This window comes from Charadrius vociferus, unplaced genomic scaffold, assembly GCF_000708025.1.
Source record: "Charadrius vociferus isolate BGI_N301 unplaced genomic scaffold, ASM70802v2 scaffold477, whole genome shotgun sequence".
Taxonomy (NCBI): Eukaryota; Metazoa; Chordata; class Aves; order Charadriiformes; family Charadriidae; genus Charadrius; species Charadrius vociferus.
In genome coordinates this window covers 2,955,683-2,979,502 of record NW_009649449.1, presented here as the reverse complement: position 1 = coordinate 2,979,502, position 23,820 = coordinate 2,955,683, and the positions used below count along the sequence as shown (strand labels likewise).

At 40.2% G+C, this 23,820-nt stretch overlaps 1 protein-coding gene across 2 annotated transcripts; it reads left to right on the top strand.

The window, feature by feature from the left end:
* Nucleotides 1-10,591: 10,591 nt before the first annotated feature.
* On the top strand, nt 10,592-15,857 carry UBE2J2 (ubiquitin-conjugating enzyme E2, J2). 2 transcript variants are annotated; one of them, XM_009889581.1, is made up of 7 exons: nt 10,592-10,625; nt 12,428-12,560; nt 12,777-12,817; nt 13,666-13,768; nt 13,882-14,020; nt 14,501-14,581; nt 15,474-15,857. In XM_009889581.1, the coding sequence occupies exons 1-7, from the start codon at nt 10,592-10,594 to the stop codon at nt 15,756-15,758; spliced, it is 816 nt and encodes a 271-aa protein (XP_009887883.1). In that variant the 3' UTR covers nt 15,759-15,857. The 2 variants fall into 2 exon arrangements, with proteins under 2 accessions (XP_009887883.1, XP_009887884.1); XM_009889582.1 differs by lacking the exon at nt 10,592-10,625 and adding an exon at nt 10,716-10,874 and having other exon boundaries at nt 12,430-12,560.
* Nucleotides 15,858-23,820: the final 7,963 nt, after the last annotated feature.

Sequence of the window (23,820 nt, the reverse complement as noted above, 5' to 3'; positions counted from 1 at the left end):
CAGACCTGTCAACCCCTCAGCCAATTTCAAAGATTCACAAGCTGGTGAAATCCTGCTTGCTAGTGGATTCTTTTTTTTTTAATCCTATTCCAGCTCAGACGCAGTAGCTGTAGGAATGCTGACACAATTAGGACTGACAGAGGTTGGAGAACAACAGTAAAAGCTTCTTGTTCTGTGGACATGCAAGACGCAATCATCCTGGAATCACAGATGCCATAACTCCATCACAAATGAAGCCCAAATCTCCCCAAGCAGTTGTCCAATCTCCTGGAGAAAGTGGTAGATAGCACGTCTGGCTCCTCTCTTCTGGCAACAGGCAAGCAGATCTCCCCCAGCGATCCCTACTCCTCTTGGTACCCACGAGAGAGATTGTAATGCAATGCTTGGTAGCAATTCACTGAGGTTAATCAATCCCGTAACTTCAGGCTTTCCTATTGGGAACTAGAACAGATGTCAACAAGAGGAAGAGGTACTACAGTATGGCAGCTAGGAAGGAGGAGAATGAAGAAACCAGGAACAAACTGCGCAAGGGCAAAACAGTCATTAGCAAATCAGTAACTGAAACTAGCTATTACATAAGTGGCTCTGTCAGCTGTCATACCTCTCTAGATGGATGCTTTTTGGGTTAAATGCAGACACGATGCTATATTTTCCATCAGCAAGACCTGAAGGATTCCTTCACCTTCTCATAGAATAACTCTATCCATGCCTGAGTCAATAATTGCAAAGTCATAGACCCGCTGCCCCGAGAGCAAACGTACACACAGCTCTATACAGGCTACCAGTGCTGAAAACTTTAAAAAGCATAGCAATAATCCTCTGAATGCGCGTGAACCCTGAAGAGAAGACCTGGCTTTAAAAACCAGATAATTTTGTAACGTTTAAACGATGCCAAAGGCGATCCAAAATGCTAGGCCAATGTAAGGATTGCATAGATGACTTATTTTTGATTCATTCAAACTTGCAGAAGATTATCTGGGAGAGCCATGAATGTCTCTGTGCTCTGGGTCTGTTTGCTCTGATGTTTGGGGTGTGCTCATTCACATGGAAAGCACCGTAGTTAGCCTGTAAGCCCCACGATTTGCTATTAATCACTTGTTTTTATTTTTTTTTCATGCCCGGGAAAGCTTTACCAGCCAACCAAAGGGTAGAAATGCTGCCATGTGACCCGTACCTCACCATGAGTAATGTGGAGTGGATAGTCCACCTGAACAGCACAAATATTCCTGGTCTGACCTGTCTGTTCAGCACTAACAGAAACCCTCCACAGAAGTCCCTAAGCAAGCCCCAAAAGTTGGTTCCCCCAAAAGTCAGGAATGGTTTGTAACAAAAGGAGTTAAACTGGCCTAGTGATGTTTCCTCATGGAATTTACTCCATCAGCACCATATAAAACCCAAATAAAGGCAGAAGTCTACAAACTCTTCACAACCGTTTGTCCAAAGTCTATGTCCTGTTTGCTGAAGGGTCCCTGCTTGCCAAGGAGGTTTTGCCCAGTCTCTAGCATATTTAAAACAACTAACCCGTTTAAAACAAAAAAAAAACCCCAACCAAAACAAAACCCAAACGCAACAAGAAGATATTCAATTTTCCCTATTCACCAGAATCGCAAAAGTAGTGGTAATAAATACAAAACTCCACCCAGAGACAAGGGTAGAGTCTGCCACAACAAGGACAAAGAAATACCAACGTAAAGCCTTAAACTCTTGAACTTTTCTCTTCTCTTGCTGTGCAATCTTGGGCAAATCTTTCTGCCTCTCGCTGTTGCTTCATCTCTGAAATAGACATAATGACACTTTGCAGCACTGTTGAGAGGGTTAATTGGTGTTTGTATAAAGCCCTGGTGATGTAAGCTGCCATGTAAGCACGATGATGACTATTGCTTTGATACTGCTTGTTAATTGCAACAGGATGGGTTGTAGTCATGCTACAGTATTTAAAAATATGTTTTTAAGAGATATTCCTAGATTTCATCTCACATTTAAAGATGACCAGTACTTACTCCTGTATAAGACAAAGAGGTGACAGAACTCTTTGTGCATTTAACAATCCTGCAGGTACTTTCCAACAATGTGCAAGGGGTGCTGCCTGCATCAGACCCCTTATGTTTCAGCCTTTAGCTTTCAGCCTCATCAAATGAACTCCTTGCAATCTCTGTTGCTTAACAGAATAGACTCTCTTCTCACTTCATCAGCCTGAGAGGATAAGATCTTGAGATTATTTTCACTTCTAGGCCCATTTGTCATAGAGGTCTATAGATCAGGAACACTTGTAATTTGCATTTGCCATGCAGGCCATTTAATACACCTCCAGAAGTGAATGCACATCATGAGGGCTGATAACCTTTACCTGATATTTTTTCTGAAATCCTCTCTCCTCTCTGAGAGAATGCATTCACTCATCACACAAGGACTGACAGTTAGGTCTACAAGGCAAGGAACGCACTTCATTTTGAAAAGTGTCTTAACATAAACCACCCTAGTTTTCCTCATTATCCCTGGTAGTTTTGACTGGAGTCTTCCAGCAGGTTTTGGCAGCAAACACCAACTTCATATTCTATTCCGTTAAAAACCTGAGCACTGACTTTTACTTGATAGATCAGCGGCAATTACCTGTGAAACTCTGTTCAAGACACTCCCTGCTTCCCCATGCCCTGCTTTGCCACTGCAGCTACGTTAGCTCTTTGTCAAAGAACACTGTATATGACACATATCTGTGTACTAAAGATTAAACACAATAGTGGAGCTACAAAGAGGGTAAGATGGGGTTTGGTTGGGATGAACAAAAGCAGATTACCTTTGATCTGTCTCAGACTTCAGAATATGCCCTGAGCACTCCTTAGGAGAAGACTCTCTAGGACACATTGTCGTGAATATTCAGTGTAAATTGTGAGATGGAACATCATTGCGTTACTCTGAGTGCCACAGGAAATCAAGCCGTCTTGCTATCTTATTTCTGATAATCTGTCTGGCATATATTTGTTATTAAGATGCCCAGGGAATATGCTGGCAGACATAAATTCTAAACATTATTTGTACCAATAGTTCCAAAAGGCTTCCCTCCTCCTCTTCAAGCATGCGTTTTTCTGCAGCATCTCCAAAAGCTTGCATCAATAAGTGAACTCTTTATCCACACCTGAACTAATCAGAATCTGGCTGTAAAAGACTCCACGTGCTTTTACGCTCTGTCTGCTCCAACCATTCTGGTGGCATTCAGCGCATGCCCATTTCTCTTCGTGGACACAAAGGAAAAAACAGATCAGAAGGTGGAGTGGGAAAGCAAGGATTTACAACTCGGGCTAAGTTTAGCAGGTACTCTGTGTTGCTTAGTAAACTCTCTAAAGGAAGTATTTTATCATTGAAAGGCTCAATTCCTCCTTTCAGTACTGGAGACAATTCTTCTAGGTAAGGCAGAGGCATATTTGTGAAAGATATTTAGCAAAGCAGCCCATTTACTGAGGCTCATTTTGTGTCTAATCAGAGGAAAACAAACCACTGGTCAGCTCAGCCAGATCTTCCTGTAAGAACTAAATATTTTAAACAAGTTAGAAAAAATATTTAGACACAGGAAACTTGCCATGAAATTGCAAATGGTCTCTGTGAAGAATAATTTATCTACAGAGATCTATGTAGCGATTACCTAGCTTTAAAGGAAGTTCAGCAGTAACAAAACCACAGCCATTATTATGGCTTTTGAAGGCATACATCCATCTTGCAAGGTAATAGCTTAATAATGTTCTAATGCTAGGCATGCTGTACTTTGGATATACAGAGCAATGTAATCATACAAATGTCAAATACTAAAGAAGAGCATGCGGAAGCAGTGAAAGGCTCAGAGTGAAAGTGATGAACAGTAAGGTGAAACTGGTATGTCATACTATTTGCCTTTGCATCTTAAGGTGATGTCATTAGAAGGCCACTTATGGCCACTGATGGCTGTGTACCAATTATCGTTTCGGAAACACAGGATGGAGAGGTAAATGGGAACTGGACCCTGGTAATGGAGCTCCTTATCTAGTACCGGTGGAATAAAGAAGGAAGAGGACTGACCTTTCCTCTTTCTGACTCAGAAACATGCCAGAATTATTTTCTAAGTAATACTGTCTCCTTGTCAATCATCATAAAGGAGGTCACGCCCAACCTTAGCCAGGCAGGAGAGGAAATCAAAGGGAAAAAAGCCCTGGTTTCAGCAAGTTTATCAGGGATTTATGAGTGCTTAGGTTAAATTGCCTATCATTTTATTAGTGTCACCGAAGGCTGTCGGATTGCCTGCTGCCTTTCCAATTCAGACAGTAGAAAATGAAGTAAATCACAAAAAGGATGATGCCTGGGAACATTAATCTGCCCTATAAATGAACAACATTGATCATTATCATAACAGCAGTGACTATGGAAAACAAAGATTATGATTCATGTTTGGCACTTGCTGATGTGGAACCTTTAGTCCAGAGAGCTCAAAACAGGTGACACTCACCAAGTGATTAAGCGTGCATGCCTTCAGTAAAGCTAGATAAATAATATTATCCTTTCTTTATACAATAAGAAAAATGGAGCTTCAAAACAATTGAGTGATTTCCTCATGATCAACAATGAATCAGTGAGACTCAGGAGCCATCATAGCCCTTCTCTGAAATTCAAGATAATCGCCCATGTTGAAACTATTTATGAACAAGGTATCAGTTTCCACTGGGAAGGAAAAAAAAAAAAAAAAGACGACCAGTTTCCTAGGGAATCAAAGAGTTTGGGGAATTCTATAAAAGAATATAGTTCTACTAGATAATAATATACTATACTTCTGTAATACTATGAAGGAAACATGCACTACAGTGACAAGACATTCACTGTAGGAAAGTTACTCAGTAAAAGCCAGTAGGTAGTTAAAGCAATAAAACCCCTCAGAAGAACAAAGAACGAAAACTAAGAAAAACAAAACCACACAATACCTCTAAGTTGCCTTTTGGACAAAGACTGAAAGAGAGCCAACTTGGAAGCACTTTATGAGAAAAACGAAAACAAAACCCCCTACATTGTTTCATCCATCAATGAAGTGGAACTACTTTTAGATGGGAAATCAGCGAGATGTTTTAATGCAAATGACATTGCTCATAGTTTAGACCTGGAAGTGATACATCTCATATGCACTTGAAATTGGAGGGGAATTCAGGAAGGCAGGATATAATTACTTGAACTAAATCTGGCCAAGACATCATTAATGTCCTGTACTCTCATAAAAAGATCTCTGAAGGATTATTGGTCAAGGATATCTCTTGGTTTGAACGCAAGGTCAGACAGTGGAAAACATGTGATCAGTTAGTGCTGTGTCACAAACATGACCCTGGGACGGTGATTTAGTTTCTCAATGACACAGTTCTCATCTGCACGCAGTTAGTTAGAATTGCAGCACATTCACACCTTGGTGATGGAGAGCCAGTATAGATTGAACAGTAAATATCCTTCGGTCTTTAATGAGGTTCAGAATTCCAAATTTCATTTGTTGAAAGCCCCTCCCAAAAAGGAAAAAAAGCCAAACAACCTTGTAAATGTTCTGCATTCACCCAAAATACAGACATACACTTTAAAAAGTTAACAGTAAATACACTTCAGCAATATTTATTAATGCTTAAACACAGTAAAAAACCAAAACCCTAACTAAGGCCTTTCAGATAATAGTGTTTGGAACACACGTGTTACCTAGCACAAATCAAAAATGGCTTCACCTGCGTCACTGAGCTTCCTGCCCCATCTTTGGCAAACACTGACAATAGCCATGCTCATAAATGGTGCTCCCCTGCTCAATAAGAGAAGATGTCTCTGTGGTTTCCTGAGCTAAATCACCTGTTACTCATGGGATGAATTCTTCAATTGTTCAATGATTGTTCAGCTGCTACTTCTTCCTTAACAACATCCTAAAGATTCATTCTTTCCTTCCCCATGGCTTTGCAAAGGTTTAGCCACAGGCCTGACCGACTGCTAGATAGGATGAGGGCATGTAGTGATAGGACAAGGGGTAATGGCTTCAAACTGGAAGAGGGGAGGTTTAGATTAGGTATCAGGAAGAAATTTTTCACTGTGAGGGGGGCAAGACACTGGCGCAGGTTGCCCCGAGAAGCTGTGGCTGCCCCATCCCTGGAGGTGTTCAAGGCCAGGCTGGACGGGGCTTGCAGCAACCTGGTCTAGTGGGAGGTGTCCTTGTCCATGGCAGGGGGTGGGACTGGATGATCTTCAAGGTCCATTCCAACCTAAACCATTCTATGATTCTTCTAGCCCATTCAGATCAAGATTGCCACAGCCCCCTTTGTTCTGAGGCCCTGGAATATTTTTTCCCCATTTGCTCTCTCCTTCTGTGTTCCACCCAAGCTTCTTGCCCCTCTGTCCAAGTCCACCCTCACCTTTACTGTGCTTGGTAATCTCCACCCATATCTCTCCTGCTTGGGTGTAACACACCCAAACCTCCGTTTTCACTGATCGCCATGGGTTTTGCTTGCTCTGAATCTTGGTTGTATCTTTGGTAATGGAGCAAGCTGCCAGGCAGGATTTGCCCAGCACCTTCAGTTCCCTGAGGCCCCCTCTTCTAGCAGGTTGTCAGGCATGAGAGGCCACATGACACTCTTGCATTTATTCACTGGGCAACGATTTCTCTAATGCATCTTGTGCTTGTAGGCAGTAAGTTCTCCACAGTTACCAAATTCTGCCTTTGTACATCCAAAATATTTATGTGGTGCCGGTTAGCAGTGGCTTTAGACAGCAAACAAAATTAATAGATCAGTAGTCTCACTCTGCTACGTGTCAGGGAACACATTATACGGATATGTAGAGTAAGAAAGCACATGATAACTGACTGATCTTCCAATTCCACAGGCTATAGAGACCGAAACACTAGTAGGCCTAGAGGGTAGTTCTCTGTATTCAGAGTAGAAGTAAAGATTCCTGGGTTTTTTCACTACTTAAGCTGAGAGACCTATCTTGGTTATCTGAAGCAGCAATGGGTTTAATGGTCAACCCATGAGGTAACTAAAGAAAAAAACCTGCCCATTGAGTACATGAGTTATGCAGTTAGGTCCTCTCCCGATCCCACTGTAACGTGGCTGTCGGAAACAGGACTCGGGGACATTGCTTCCCCAACGATGTATCAAATGTCTTTCTGGGATAGAAGAACTTTCCATTTCATCAGCATCCTCAGTTCTGAGCAGCCTTGAGGCATCGCTGCTCTTCCAAGTGTTCTCTGTCTTTCTGGACAATCTAAACAGAGTCGCTCAGCAGCCACAGCATTGCCACATTTACTGGGCAAGATTATGTTTGAGTACATGTGAACACTAATTAACCATCAGTACATTCCTCGGGGTGCATTTTCTTTCTCAAATTATTTCTTCATCCACCAAGGTCAGCCTCAAAATACCTACATGACTGCGTCACGGAGTAGTGCAAAAAGTACTATTTTCATTTGATGGAGAAACTGAAGCAAAAACCTTACCGAAAGGCACCCGCCAATAGAACAAATTCTGATACCTGTTATTTCTATCTGAGCTGAAGAAAAAATCCTGCAATGCGAAAATCAGACAGCTACATATTTTTAAAGACTAATACAAAAGATCTGTGTTCACAAGCACATAACGATGCTTTCATGTCCTGTAATCACCCATGTGATCCTGCTGAGGACCCCTTAAAAAACTAAAAAAGAAGTCCAACCTTTATGAGATAGTGAACTGTCTCACTTGTCTCTGTCCTGGACTTAATCACTTTCCAAGTTAATTTAGCAGTATGTACTTATGTACTTGGTGCATTTAATGATTTAAAAACATACATTTGGAGCTTCTAGTGACTTCCCAAGCCCAAGTTTAAAATATGCCTTCAAGACATGATAGCAGTACACTAAAGATACTCTACACAGAGAGGAAACTCTATAGTGTGATTCATTTGCATGTTGGAAAACAACTGGGAAGAAAGAAACTACTCTGAGAAAGAAGTCTCATTCTACGCTATCATTAGTGTTGAGAATAACATACCAGAAAGATGAATGGAATGTTAATGACAACACACTTATGTATGAAATACTTTGGGGTTGGGGAATATTTGAGAGAATGACAGAGGTGTAAATATGAGCTCTGGAATCCCTTCAGCATTCTGGGGCCTTTATTACAGTCTCCAGGTTCACGTGTTTCTCACATTTCTAGACTTAGATGATCTAGTAAGAATTCCAGTGTAAATTTAAAAAAAAAATATGGTGTGGCAGAGGAAAAATAGGTAATTGTCCTCAGGTCACAGGGTACAAAACTATTATACTGCATGAGTTGCCATGGGGAATTTATTAGGTGAAATACATGTAGGCTAATACAGCATTCTAATAATACCTTGTATTTATACAGTACTTTTCATCTTGAAGCTCAATAATGATTTATTATAGAGTTCATTCTGTTCTTCAAAACCTTCAAGCATTTGTAAATTATGAGCTCAGATTAGATACAAGGATGAGCGAATGTAAGAGATTAAAACAAAACAGATCAACTATTACTTCTTTTTTGAAGCAAACCATTTTTCCGTGAAGCATTTCAAGGCACCAAAATTAAAACAGTTCAAAGAAAAGGATATGGTTTTATAAACTTCACTAACTCAGAAAGTTTTGATGTGGCCACAGGTGAGACACGTGAACACTTTGTGTATGAAAGATCCCGTTACTGTGATTGAAGTCTGAGGTAAAAACGTTAGATATTTGCAATGAAACTGCCATGAAATTAAAATTTTTACATCCCTCAGCAAATAAAATATTTTTTGTTTGTTTGGTTTTTCTCTTCATGATTTCAGATTGGCATTTTTTTCTAAAATCTCTAGAATTTTCCTACTTCTAGAAAAATATTTCTTGTCCATCTTTGAAGCTTAAGTAACAAAAATTGTTACATCTCTCAGTGGGGTTCTGTAAGTCCAAACATCATTTCAGCTTGCTGCGCAACTGTCGCTTTCTCTGGGGTCTAATACAATTGTCACTTTGCATCAACAATCCTGCCTCAGTGCTTAGGACATAAATGAAAACGACATACTAAAACCGATCAGACATGCTTGAGTGAGAGATTCTGCAAGTACACAATATTCCGCAATCCTCAGTTTGTAGAAACAAGGTTTCAAATTTGGTTTTGGCCCATAGGTACTGACATCACGACCATTCGGGAGTGCAAGTCTGGAAAACAGCCTGTGCTGCTCACATCAGACAGAACTAAGAGCTGAAAAATATATGGGCTGTCACTGCCCTCTGTTGGGTACTGGTGCAGAAGTGCTCAAGCACTGAGGAGAATCGTGGTCGCTGCAGGAACTACTCACATGGAAGATGCTGGCGTTTTTTGGAACAGTAAGAAAAATTCTGGCCTTTTTTGCAGTCACGCGGTCCCGTCTATGAGGCTGTTGCAAACTCTTCGGGCAACTCAATCGTTTTCTTTTCTGCCTTTTCGTTTCACCTGAGGCAATAAAGGAAGATTATTAGGCCAGCAAGAGAGGTACACTTTCCCTTAAACTCATACATATGCTAATAGCTAATGAATATAACATGACGACTATGCTCTACACCTAGACTGCTCAACACGGATGTCTAAATCAGGAGCCAATCTCTCTTTTTTTTTTTTATATATTAAATCTTGGATAATCGAACTGCATGAATTCCCTTTCACAAAGATTATCCAAGTTGCAAATTCAAAAGCCCAGGAAGAAATGCATTGGGAGTGAGCAAAAATTCCTCTCAACTGGGATACTATTCAGTATATAGGTGGCAACTGGAACGCCAAAACATTAAATGTTAATCACAAACAGGTTATTTCTTAGTCTTTTGAAGAGGAATTTTGAATTTGTTGGTGATTTTTGTGGGTGAACAATTACAATAGGAAATATAAATATTCATATTTAATATGGCTGAAACTCGACCCCGAGCTGGACTCAGACCACCAGAGAGAACACATCAGCCCAACCCTGACAATAAAGGCTGCGCTGAAAACCTTAGAGACTTCGTGACTGTTGTCTGCTAAACCGTCTTGCACAAAGTGGCATGGAAATAAGATTTTAGCGCAACTTATGCAACATGCTTATTGTGTGCCGAGAATGATGTTAAGGCCAGGTGGAATTTTGTGTTTTACAAAACACTCCACAGCACCCGTGTTATTAAAATGTTTAATCTTCCAAGCGTAGGCATCTCACATAACCACTTAAGGGCAAGGGCTGTGTGCCACTGTGCTAGAGAGCGAGCAAACGATCCAAGACAGAGCAGAACTCTGTGCTCCCTTCAACACAGCAAGATTTTGCAGCATTTTTCTCCTTAAAATGGTCTGGATATGCCGTATTAAATTAAGAGTAAATAGACACTACGCCTTCCTGTCACATTTGGCCTCCTAACTGTAATGGAGCAACTCGCTTTATTCTTCTTAAACATCACTGAAGCAACAAACGCAGGATTACGACACACAAAATGACATGTTCTATTTTTATGGCCCTACCGGTGGAATCTTGGAACAAAAAATACTGCCTGTGCACTGAATGACGGAAACCGAGGTTGAATTTATCCATTTTATGAGCACTGGGAGTTTGAATGAAAGACTCGGGAGATTTATAGCAGAAAACGATGTATAGCGCGCAGGCGTTGGGGCGCGCCCGGCCCCTCAGCAACCGCTGAGCCGCCATAGCTGCGGCCGGAAGAGGAAGGGAGGCTAGCTCCGGGCCGCCATCTTGGCTGGGAGCCGCGGTCGCGCCGCAGCGGGGAGGCGTGGGGGTCGCGGCCCGGCCTTGGCCTGCCCGCGTTCTCTTGTGGCGCTCCCTTCCTTTCTTCCTTCCCTCCCTCGCTTGGCCGCCGGCTGCAGGCAGGTGGGGCGTCCCGGCGGTGGAGGGGCCTGCTCTAGCAGGGAGAGGTGAGTGGGGCCTGGGCCGGCGGGGAGAGCCCGTGAGGGAGCTGAGGGAGCCGGGAGCCTGCCGGGCTGGGAGCAGGGCTTGGGGGCATCGTGCTGCTGATGCTTGGCTGGCTAAACACCGGCGAGTTGCTTTCTTGCTTGCTTCTGGTAAATTGTGTTGTGGAGATGGGGAAAATGGGTTTGCGGTTGTGGCTTCGGTAAATGTTGCCGTTTATTTTCTGCGTTTAAGATTCAAATGTTCTTTCAGGTAAGGCTTGGAGGGGTGTTAAAATCCCAATAGCTATACTTAGCGCTGTAAGATATTTTAGTGTGTTTTTGCAGTCCATAGTGAGGGGCGCTATAGCAAGAGTACAGAACAAATAATCGTGTTAAATTAAAAACATCTGGTTTTATCTATATTATAAGTTCAAAACTGACTCCTTTAGAGAAAATTCTTAAGTTCACGATTTCAAGAGTGACTTAAAAAGATGTGTGATTTCCTTCAAAAAAACCCAACCGTATGTTTCAAGCGATGTACAGTAATTCTGACAAAAGGCACGTTAAACGCATTTATTTTGAGTAGGGTTTGAGTATTTGACCACATGCAATTGTTGCTTGTGGTTTAAATATTATTTCTTTTGCAAATTGTACTTGGTTATCTGTTTGAAGTAAAGAAAAAGAAAAGGTCATAAGCATTTAACATGAAAATTATGCTATGATATTGCAAGCATTATCTTATTTCTTTATACAAGCTGTTTGTAAAATCTTTCTTTTTTCTTCTTGCTTGAACTTCAAAGTAACTTGCTACATTTCTGGGGAAAAGTGACTTAAATAGCAGTTGTTAACTGGTATGTGTTCTGTAGGTGCATTGTAAGGGCTAATGCTTTCTTTGTCTTGTAAGCAGCATGGAATTCCCTTTCTTCACAATGACTTGTCTCATTTTGGAGGAGGTCTTGTGTATCTGGAAGAGAATAATCTGGCTCAGAAGTTCCCTTCTGTAAATTCAACCGACTCTTTATCAGGCAGCAGATTTAATTTAAAATCCTTCACCTCAAAGCCAGTAATAAGGTTATTGTGGGATTTTTGTTTGTTATTTATTTCAAATAACTGTATGTGTAGAAACGGCAAACAAATTTAAATTATGGGCAAATTTACATAATAGATATTCAGACTGAATAGGGAAATTAATTAGTCAAAAAAAACCCTAAGCCCTTTGAAACAGTGTCATAATGATGTGTGTTCAGCCTAATCACAGGACTGGTTATTAAGAGCTCAGGTGGGTTCTATAGTGCAGCATATTTTCATTATAGCATTTCACTGTGGTATTTAAACAGCAGTGTTCTGGAAGGAGTGTTTTCCCATTTTGGGCAATATACAGAGTCTCTTGGCAGTGTGTTAGTTAACGAAGATTTTGCATGGTTCTTGCCACTTAAAAGTTTTTATAATTTATATTTAAAAAAAACCCTCTGTAAAGTAGATCTTGCAAAAATCTGGAGCTGTGTTCAATGAAGCATAGTAGCTCTGTGTCTGTTAAGATTGTATTGAGATGTGTTTATATATATTTTTTAAAAACTAGATGAGCAACAACAGTAATAAGAGAGCACCAACGACAGCAACACAGAGACTTAAACAAGACTACCTTCGAATTAAGAAAGATCCAGTGCCTTATATCTGTGCAGAGCCCCTCCCATCTAATATCCTTGAATGGTAAGAATTAGAATGAACTGTTCACGCACTTGTGGAGAGAACAAGATTTTCCAGGTCATCAAGTCTGACTCCCTCACTCCTACAGATTGTATGAGAATCTTGGTTTTGGGAGGTGGAGTATGAAACTTCTGCTGAAGTGATTTTGATTTTCTAGAGAAATTGATGGTTGATTGTGTGATGGCTTTCATACTGTTTAAATTTCCCTCTTTGTCTTAGGCACTATGTTGTACGGGGACCTGAAATGACTCCCTATGAAGGTAAAAGTTAGCATGTAGCCAAAGTTTGCATGCACTTTTTTGTGATTGGTATGCCTCAGTAATTACACGACTGTTTTAGTGGGCAAAATATAACTACTGTAAATAGCTCTAAAAATTGTTAGCACAGTTTCAGAGCTGTTCACGACTTGTGTGATAGCTTGTTGAAAAGAGGTAGTGGTACCACTGTCTATTAGTAATGATTCTGTTATCAAGGGTTCTAACAAAACCACATTTAGGTTAAACTGAAGACAGATAACTTTGTATTAAGTAATTGCTAAAGGTCTTGAAGCAGATAACTCACTTCAGATAGTATGTGACAGTCAAAGATAATTGCAAAAAGCACCGTTTTGTTACCACACAAATTTTCTCAGTGAACTGAGATGTGCACTCTCTTAATGAATTTCTCTGGAGAAAGCGAGGAGTGTAAAAACTTTCTTAATTTGTTGTAGTCACATATTTCACAATGCCTCCTGGAACCTCTCACGAAAAAGCTTTTTGAAATCGGATTCTTCATAGGATTGTATTTGCAGTTAGCTGTGTTTCTGGAAAATGAATCCATTTGTAGTCTATTAAATACACTTTGGCTAGTTTTCCTTAAATGTATTATAGACTTGACAGTAGCAAGTACTGTTTGTAATATGCATGTGAGAGAATTGCCTCCAAAGTAAATCAGCTGCAGGCGTGGATCGTTATTCTTGTGTTTTAGAGGCATAAGATGATGAGCTTAATTTCTTTAGTGTCACGGGGAGAAGGAGACAAGTGAAGGGTTTTATTTGGCCCATTTTGAGTAGCAGCTTAGGACTTCATCTTCATGCAAAATAAGTAATTCATCTCTTTATGTAATGCAGGTGGCTATTATCATGGGAAACTAATATTCCCCAGAGAATTTCCTTTTAAACCTCCTAGTATTTATATGATTACACCTAATGGAAGGTTTAAGTGTAATACAAGGTAAGGATTTTCTTCTAACACTTAAACAATTAACACCATTTTAGCAATATGTATAATGTGTAATAATTTTAATGGCAAAAATAAAACACACTTCCTGTCTTACGCTTTTGAAGGTTGTGTCTTTCGATCACTGATTTCCACCCGGATACATGGAATCCAGCTTGGTCAGTCTCGACGATCTTGACGGGCCTTCTTAGTTTTATGGTGGAAAAGGGTCCCACCCTGGGCAGCATAGAGACGTCAGAGTTCACAGTAAGCTCCAGACTGCGTGATACGCCTTTGTCAGCTTAGGGAACCTTGAACATGACCTCGAAGTTTAAGCAGCAGCAGCAGCTGGCAATTAGATACCTTATAAATGAATATGTTGTTGCCTGCTCCAGAGGATGTGCAGATGCATCAAGTCGATTTTAGGTAGTGTGGAGATGGGGGGTGGATTTCTTAGAGAACTTATACCTTTTAGTAAACAGTATGGTGAGGACTTTCTTTCTCCTTCCTTCCTCTTGAAGTGTTAGCCACACTAGTCCAGAACACTAATCCCAGAAGATGAGAACATAACTTATGTCTAGAAATGTCTGTTGTAGTGAATAATATTCACAAATACGAAGTTTTAAATGTTGGAAACTATATGGCTAGTGGTTTGCACCATTCTTGTGAAGAAATAATCAGATGTTGAATTAAAGTATGTTAACTTTATTTATATGCAACTACTGATAATTTTTGTTTCCTCCACAGAAAAGACAGCTCGCTGCACAAAGCTTAGCATTTAATTTAAAGGATAAAGTCTTCTGCGAGCTCTTCCCTGAAGTGGTGGAGGTAAGGGAATTCATACGTGTAATAATTTGGTTTTCTGTAGTTTTTAAACTTCTCTGTGTAGATGTGTAAACTAATTGTTTAGGACTTTTCCCAGACAGTAGCTACATTTGTTGATCTTGGAAGCCTTTTAAAAGGCACTTTTGTTATGTGTAAGAATGAAAAACTTGAATCTTGAAATGGAGTTGTTTTTCTGCTGCACAAAGATCCATTGTATAGAGAATCAAATATGTGTATTTAGGATTGGTATCATAGCCTTAACCGAGCCGTACATGCAGCAGACATGGTTGTGGTCGCAATATTTAGGAATTGTATGCTGTGCTTTCTTGACTTTGGGTAGGACTAATCTTTGTATATCTGGACTTGATCCATCAATATCCTAGGTTTCTGATTTCTCCTTTAAGATCAGACTGTTACATTCTTCCTGTTTAACTTCTGAGAATGGGAGATGCCTTTTTTTTTTTTTAGGGTATGTATCTTCCTTGCACAACACTAACCCTGTAAGTGTGTTGATACAGTTTATATCATCATCTATAGGTAATAGTTGAATGTCTTGTGTTCAAAACCAGCTGGACATGCAAGACTTTTCATGCAAGAATTTTTCATTTCTGGAAAAAAAGGCTTTTCGGAAAATGTACATGTGAACTAAAAATGAACTTGGCCAAGTATTGTTAGTGTCAACTACTGAAGTAGGTCACTTTGGAAGGAGTTGGGGAGACTGTACAAATGTGTGTAATGCAGTTAATTTAGTTTAAAAGACCTACAGTATAAAGAAGGGTACCGTATCCTTTTCCTAAAGTCATGTAAGAACTTGGGTTCTGAAATCTTTTCCAAATACCCAATAGCTTCACTGCTTTCACTTCCAACTATTCAGTTTTCTTTTTTCTTTCTCCAGGAGATTAAACAAAAACAGAAAGCACAAGAAGAGCTCAATAACAGACCTCCATCCCTCCCTTTACCAGATGTTGTCCCTGACGGGGAAGCACACTATGGTCAGAATGGAATACCCCTTCTTAATGGGCACGTACCATTGGCACCTGCCAACCATCCAGGTCTCCAACAGGCCAATCGTAACCATGGACTTTTAGGCGGAGCTTTGGCGAACTTGTTTGTTATAGTTGGTTTTGCAGCCTTTGCCTACACAGTCAAGTATGTACTGAGAAGCATAGCGCAAGAATGAGGATAATAAAAGCAATCCAAGACCAAATTAGTGGTAGTTGCAGAATGATTGGGACTCTTTGGGCATCTGACTCTGACACTGGGATAAATATTTGTTTTACCGAGTTGCAGGTAAAACATCGGTTGGCTCATGGGTTATGTTTGGGAAATGGAGTAGTTTTGATTAGTCACAAAACTAAAAGAAGTTCTGCTCGCAGATCCTCTTGTCCTCGCTACTATCTAGTAGTGGCTCACAAACAAGTCAAAGCATTATTGATGAGATGCTAACATTTCTAGTGCTTTGATTTTTATAGCAGTTCTCCATCTGTTATTTGAAATTTGAAAATCTTAAGCAAATAAGGCTTTTTACTTCATTGAACAGTTTTTAAAATTTCACAAATTATGCATATCATGTTTTATTTTCATTAGGGAAGAGTCTGTACAGGTGTTGAAATGAGTCAAGTAGAGATTTCATGTGGACTTGGTAAGGGTTTGGTTAATGTGAACATTGATGCTACAGAAGATTGCTGGTTTCTTTTTTAAAATAGAATGAACATCATTGCATATCTAGTCAGTAGTGATTAGATGAGTGGGAAAATAACACCATGTGTGTTAAATGTGTTGTCTAAATTGTCACAATGTAATTGAAGGTTTTATTTGGGCTATAAGAAGTGCAGTTGTCAGCCTTTAGGAATGATTAGCAAGAAAAAGCATTTGAATCAGTCTTTAGTGGGAATACCCATATCCAGTATTGTTTTGGATTTGTTCACTAAAGATTTCCATTTTGGGAGGTGTTATATTTGAAAGCTGTAATACTTAATTTTGATCACAAGGTGCCACTGTTGAAAAAAAAAAAATAAAACTGCACACACCAATGGAGAGTTGATTGTGTATTCAGAAAATCTTCTCTGGATTTCTTGGGCTTTGGTAAATGAAGTAACCCTAGCCCTTGTGAAGATAAAGACAAATGAGTCTTGAGTAACAAACCAGCTTCTTCAGAGTCAACTGAATTAATCGGAAGTGTCACTAGCTGAAGTAAACCCTCAAAATTAGTTCCGCTTGCTTACTTGAAGTTTTGCATAAACTCTTAAAAAATCCCCACCACCAACAAAAAAAAAGCCAAACCCTTCTAATTCATCTGAGATTCTAGAAGCTTTTTGCTTTTAGGTATAAGATCATTACTGTTCCCTTTCAGATGATTGATGAGTGAAATACCAATGTTTGTTCATGGGATTATAGGACTGTGGGTAAACACTAAAGCTCCTAGGGTAGTTCAAAAGTCTGAAATTACCATATTAACTGAGTTTGCTTGGTTTTTCCCCACTGCAGAATTTTATTCCAGTGCTTTGTTTCATCAGAGGCAAACTTCCTGTGCCTTTCATAATTGACAGTGATGCCTAGTCATCTGGGGAAGAATGCACTCACTGTTATTTTTACAACAAACTGTCAAAGGTGATAGCAGGGTAAAAAGCTCTGCATCTAACTGCATAGTCTTATTTTAAGTATTGTGAAGAGCCCAAATAAATATTACCTCATGTATCTAAGATTTTTTTTGAAACTTTTATTTTCCCTTTCAGATTTGTTCTCTTTCTCTGCTTCTCCTCGGTGTCTTGAATTATAAGCAAAAATGTATTGTTAACCCATGAGCCATGCAGCTTAGAGCATCAGTAAATGTGACCAATTCTCTGCAATAGGTAGGAATTATCAAAACTAGCAGAACAGCTCTATACTAAAGAAATCTTAAAGCAGTTCTTACTGAGGTAAGGAAGGGGAAGGAGGAGATGGGGCGTGTGGGGATGGAACTTGGAAAAGGCTGGGTTTTAAAATGTATTTATAAATCTTTTTTTTTTTTTTATTTTGTGGTTTTACCAAATCTTATTTATAACTATTTTTTAATTTACCTCTTGTTTGTGCTTAATCAGCTCTTGTAAAAAGAGAAGCACTATGTTCTGTCCGTCTGGAAGTGTGCTGGAAAGAAAGGGGGAGTGTCATGTCAGTGCAGTGATAGGATTTTCAAGATAGCTTGTCAGACTGGTAATTTTTTCTGAAAGCGTATGGACCTGTAGCTGAGGCTGTTCTGCCTCATAAATCGTATCATTCAAACATGTTTGTGTTCTTGCAATGCCTTTTATTACCATTGACATTGCCTACAGACAGAAGCTTATAATTGGTTATCTATGCTTATCTTATGGAAGTTCTTTTGTCCATATAAATGAAGACAAAGGCAAGGAGACCTTGGGCATGGTGCGTTTGCATTTTTTGTGAAATGTACCTAACCAAGGTAAAAAAACCTAGTAAAATCGAGAGATGTTGAATAAAAGGCATTTTGTTTTGTGACAAGAAGTTGGCCTTAAGCTACACCCAAGTATTTGAAGGCGGGTGTCATGTTTTCAGTAAGTGCCACAATTGGAAACAAAACAACTTTGGTTAAACCCTGGACATGCTGCATTTTTTTCTGAGGATTGGTTGTATTTAAAAAACAAAACAAAACTTCCAATTGCAGTTTCCCTTCAGTATCCTGGATTCAGAGAAAGACTTGACAGTCATTTCTAGGAGCAGTAGCTGACTGAACCCTTGCACTTATGGCTTAAAGATTTTGATACATCTCTTTGCTCCTTGCCTTTGGTAACGGAAGATTTACTCCCTTTTGTGTAGGTTTTACTGTTTTGTGTTTTTTGAAAGCATTTATAATAGTACGCAGTATCTGATCTTTTTGTTACCAAAGTCATTAGATGGAGTAAACCATTCTTTGCCATGCAAAAATATTACCATGCCCTGAAGCAGTGCATTACTTAATGTAATAAAACGAAAAGCTGTCCCTCAGTATATGATACTGGAACAAATGTCTGGCCCTTCACCTTCATGCTGCAGTTTCGTAGATTTCTGTAGGACTGTTACACACGGTTTGATAGGGGGTTTTTGCAGCTTGAATCAGAAGACATCTCAGTGGTCGCCTTTATTGTTGATTTTTTTTTGAAATCATGGATTTTTGTGTAGTCGTACCTTTTCTCCCCCTAAGATTTCAAGGTCACGGAAGTTACTTCAAGCATGTACTGAGGAGTAGAAATGACTGCATTGTAAAGTTGTTTGTTCATAATAAACATTCATGATAAAATTTATACTTTCTGTGGGACTGTTTTTGGGAAAGGAATCACTGGGAAGAAATCTAAATGGATATATATGGACTAAAAAACAAAAACTATGGCAAAACTGCATCCCTGCCACATCCAGGTTTGTTGGGTTTTTTTCCCTCAAGTTAGTTTGGTATCCCTTCCACCTGTGGTGAAACACCTCCAGGAAGACCTACAGGTAATAACTTCTTTGATAATGCAGTTCCTTTACAGAGAGGTATTTGTTCCTTAATGACTTAAAAGTCACAACTATCAATGTAGTGCAATACCTGTTTTCAGTACCTTCTCTGAGACACGGAGGCATTCTTAACATGCTGTTCCACTGTTTTTGCCAACAGTGATGATGTGGCTGAAGAAAAGGTAGATGGGAACCTTGCTACTAACTCAGCAGTTGCTGTTTGAGTACGGTTTGGCTTCATTCTGGTGCCATTCCCTTACCACAGAAGTAGCTATCCAGATGTTATCTAGACAGCTTCAGTTGTGTATAAAGCAGCAAATGTTACTCGAAGGCTGTCTTCACTTTTGACTTTTAGAATTTGATTTTGGGCTGGCATTCCAGTTGTGTGTGTAAATCCAAAATGTAATTGTTTCTAGTAGCAATTTCTTTATAACTTGATGGAAGTGAGGTGGTTTTGCTTGACTGATACCTGCTAGGTCTAAGCTGTTGTCTCTAATTTGTATTATGAAATGATGCATTTTCCTTAATAACGCTGGTATTTCCACCTTTTTTTCTTACTCGCAATAGTTCTTGTGCCTGGAGTTCTTTTGCACTCCGTTGTTAAGTGCTTTTCATTTCTCCAGTTGCCCTGCTTCAGGTTTGTTTAGTGCTTGAGTTAGTAAGGAACTGGTCAGATGAGGATAGCTGTGTTGTTGCTGTATTTCAGATCCATGGAGTCATAACAGCATTCTTGCTGTGAGGACAGGCATTGTCCTGCCCCTCCCCTAGGCAAATTCTGTAGGGGAAAAAAACCCGGTCCTATTGCATTTGCACAAATACTTGGATTTGAAACTGATGATGGGTGGTGATGGTGCCTATCTAGCCAAGTATTAAATGGGAAACTCTCCCATTCACAGAAGGCCAGAGAAATGAGATGCCTCTTGCCCATCTCATGCATTCGCCAACTTGCCTTAAATGTGTAAGCAGTCAGCAAGGGACACGCTGTCTTTTCTTCAGAAGAGCAAGCTCATAACTTGTAATTAGAATTATTATCTTAAGCCCTGTGCTTCAAAAAGTGTTTTTTGAATGTCTGTGAATAATTTCTGCTACTAATTTGTTGCTATTGGTGGCTTGTTGTCCTGTGACTGGGTTGCAATATAAACAGTATACAAGATGATAATTTTTTTGCTGCCCAGCAAAGGCCAGATCTTCTTAAAGCAGAAGAATCATATTTTCAGTGTAAAGATTGCACACACACACGCCCCCCCCGCCAAGGGAGGCTGTTGGGCATTAACTCAAAGCATTCACATTTCATGTTATTGAAAGGACTTTTCTGGGCAACGAATGAGGATGATTTATTAGGGTTTATTAGGAACCTTTTATTAGCGGTAAAAGCTTTAACCCCAACAGTGTTATTTCACACCTCAGACGCTCCGCAGAGCCCACTTACTGCAAGAGAAACCTTACGAGTGGCAGCAAATGTTTTCCTGTTCTGCCTGGCGTTTCCGTGGCTTTGCCAGGAGATGGCGTAGCGATCCCGCGTGGGAAATGCGGGAAAGAGCCCAATGGAGAAAATCCCCGGAACGTGGGCTACAGAGATGTTGCAGGAGGCAACTGAAGTGGCCATAAGCTCTTGGTCTGTCTCCCCAAAGCTGCTTTTTTATCTGCTGGTGTGTTTGGATTTGTTCTAACAGCTTTTGTGTATTAACCCAATCAACAAGCTTGAGTTTATATTGAATTAGCACTGGGAAATTTTAGATTTAAACCTAAAGGATCTATCATAGGAGTAATCTAGACCTTTATCCGCTATGAAGCGTGTGTGTGTGTGTGTCAGGGAATGGTAATGTGCTGCCTTTTGTATTGGCTTAAAAAAATCACTATCTCTGCATCAAGGCTTAAGAGTTGTTCAGTATATTTACAATGGGCAACTCTGGGAAAATCCTAGCTTTTGACCTTTTGCCCTTTGGATATTACTCTTAGTATAGTTAGGTAAGGTCTATCTTGAGTAAAAGGCGACTTGCGTAAGTAGAGATTGAAAGATCAAATCACAGGTTTCTTGCCTGAGTATCCAGTTTCCTCTCCAGCTTTACGCACGCTTATTACAGTGTTTGCAAACACTGTATTTGGGTTCCTGCCCACAATTTTGAAATGTAAATGTGGCTGCTTATAGTATCTTCCCTACTTCAAAACTTTCCTCATGCAGAATTGGTATTGTTGTAGCCTTAACTATTCCCGTTATGGTGCTGAGTTCAGAGAAGAAACTATTTGTCCTTTCAGTCACTTTGAGGTCCATGGTTTGTTGTGCTATTAAGTCCAACATTGGCCTATTCCTGTATTTTTGTAAATGGGGGTTGAATGTTGTTCATGTTTTGGCAAGACTCGGGTGCTTTGGCACTACTGCAAGTAGGATGTGAGAACAGCAGGAGCAAGGTGTGCAATTTTCTATGATAATACAAATGCTGAATTGAAGGTTGGTAGAGAGGTAACAACTGTGCTGACACTTGTTCCAGCCCAGTGTGGAGAAAAGTATACAGTCAGGAGTTAGCTACAGTCACTTTGTCCCACTGGACCGTCAAGTAAGTTTACCTTGTGCTTGCAAATGTAGTTAGGATTCATTTCCCCCAAATCTGAGGATACAGTCTTGGGATCTGGCTCTTGGGATGGGAAAGGAGATGTTGCAGGCAGACAGCAGACCAAAAAAGCGACTGCCCCATTCCAGCCTTGAATGTCATTTCTTGCCATGGTGTGTGGATCTGTCAAGCTGTTTAGCTGCAATATGACAGATTGTCCTATTAATGTGTCATCAAGTGCACTTTTACAAATTCATGGCTTGTCTACAGCTAACCTGAAAAAAGAGGCTTAAGTATGAGAAGGCGCCAAAGAAAGTTAAATATTATTAACAAATAAAGTCTGCCACGTAGTTTTGATGGAATGTGAGCTAGTTGGGGGAGGGGTGATATGCTGTTAACTATTTAGCTTCTGTGTAACTTCCCTTCTTACTCTCTCTTCTCTTTCCCAAACTCCATTTTTCTCAAAAGATGCTTTAAAAAAAATACCTGTATTCTACTTCTTGATTTTGTGCTCAGATTGTTCGTGCCTCAGTTTCCCTGAGCCACGGATAATAGAGCTGTTGCTCCTGATCCACCCTGGCTGCCTTTAGAGTCCACTGAAGAACTGTTCTGGCATTATGACCTGGGTTACAGAAGGCATGGTAAAGGGATTGTTTAATGAAAGCAAATGTGTTGCTAGCTGACTACATAAGGGACTTCAAATTATGTCACCTTTTATAATTGTTGGACTTTCTCGTGGTACAGTCTCAGCTAAATTTTTGCATCACTCTCCATATTTGTAGAAAGAATAGGAATATTTGTTCTAGGTGGTGGGGAACTGACAGGTTTGAAGACTGTCCAAGTACTTCAAGGTCTCCCTTATGCAATGCTCTTAGATATGTGTAACCTCTGGTTTTCCGTTATTTTTAATAAACAGCCCACCCTCCTATAAAGAAATGGGAGAGCCCCCCCGGAGCCAGCCTCTAATGAGAGCGAAGGGAAAAAGTTGTGTGGAACACAGCTAACTAGAGTATAAAGCAGGAGTTCTGATGTATCGATGTGTGGTGCGATGCTGAGTGCGTATTCCAAGCCACATATTTTTAGCTCTACCACACACTCATGTTCAGTATTACAAACTTCCCAGAAAAAATGGTGATTTCTCTGAGATAATGAAGGGGAGGTACAGAATAGGGCTGAGGGGAGGGAGCAAGGAACGGGCATTGATTTAAATCTGCCTGGCACACGGGCCAGCTCCACTTATCAGTGAGTCTAATAGGAATGTGAAGAGAATAGGCTTGACAGCTCATTAGAATGTGATCCCTCCTCCTTTTTTTTTTTTTTCTCTTTTTTTCCCCTTTCTTGAAGTTGATGGAAACTCATTCAGGAAAGAAGTACTTATTTGCTGAGGTAAAGCAAAAGCTGAAGAGGGTTTTGCCAGTGTGCAGCTGGGGAAAGGAGCAGTGAGAAAAATCGGATGTGATCTACACGCAGAGGTACCTGAAATCTTGCCTAGTGTGACAGGAGGTGAGGATGAAAAAGACACAAGATTCTGCATCCTGACAGCTGCTTGTGGCACCGGGACTTGCTGCTCATCATCTCATTAAAGAAAAGTGAAGATAAACCCAAGTAAAGAGGGAGAGAAGCTAGACTTGGGAAAACTTTATCTGCTCCTAATGGACCTAGGTACATCTTCAGATTCTTTGCTTCTCCTTGTTTTAACTTTTATGATATGAGAAATTTGTTTTCTCCTTAGAAGGCTGAGCACTTGGCTGAGCTGTGATGCTTTCAGCCTCTTCAGAAGAGCAGTGGCTGTAGCAGCCTTGGGTTGCGGTTCCCCAGCATCTTCAAAGGAAAGGATGAGGACTTGTCACTGAGGAAAGGGCAGTATCATTCAAGAGAGAATGGATGGAACGTATTGAAGCCTGCTTTGAACTGAACACAATGCTTCAAATGACAGAAAGTGAAATCTCCTGTTGAAGAGGAGCAACCCAACAACTCCCCTAATGAGTTTGTGTTGTCAGCTCCGGCCTGAGCAACTGTTGCCCTGAGCAATTTGACTTCTCTAGGTTTCATAGTTGAGTGCATTTTAAACGAGTCTGGAGACTTATTGGGGGGTGGCGGGGGAAGACACTTCAAGGTGGGTGGCAGGACTTTCCAGGGCCCCTTGTATTTATGTAAGCTTCAGGAGGCTGAATGGACTTACCTCTTTCTTCGAGTGAATCCAGATTTTCAAACAAGTTTATCTAT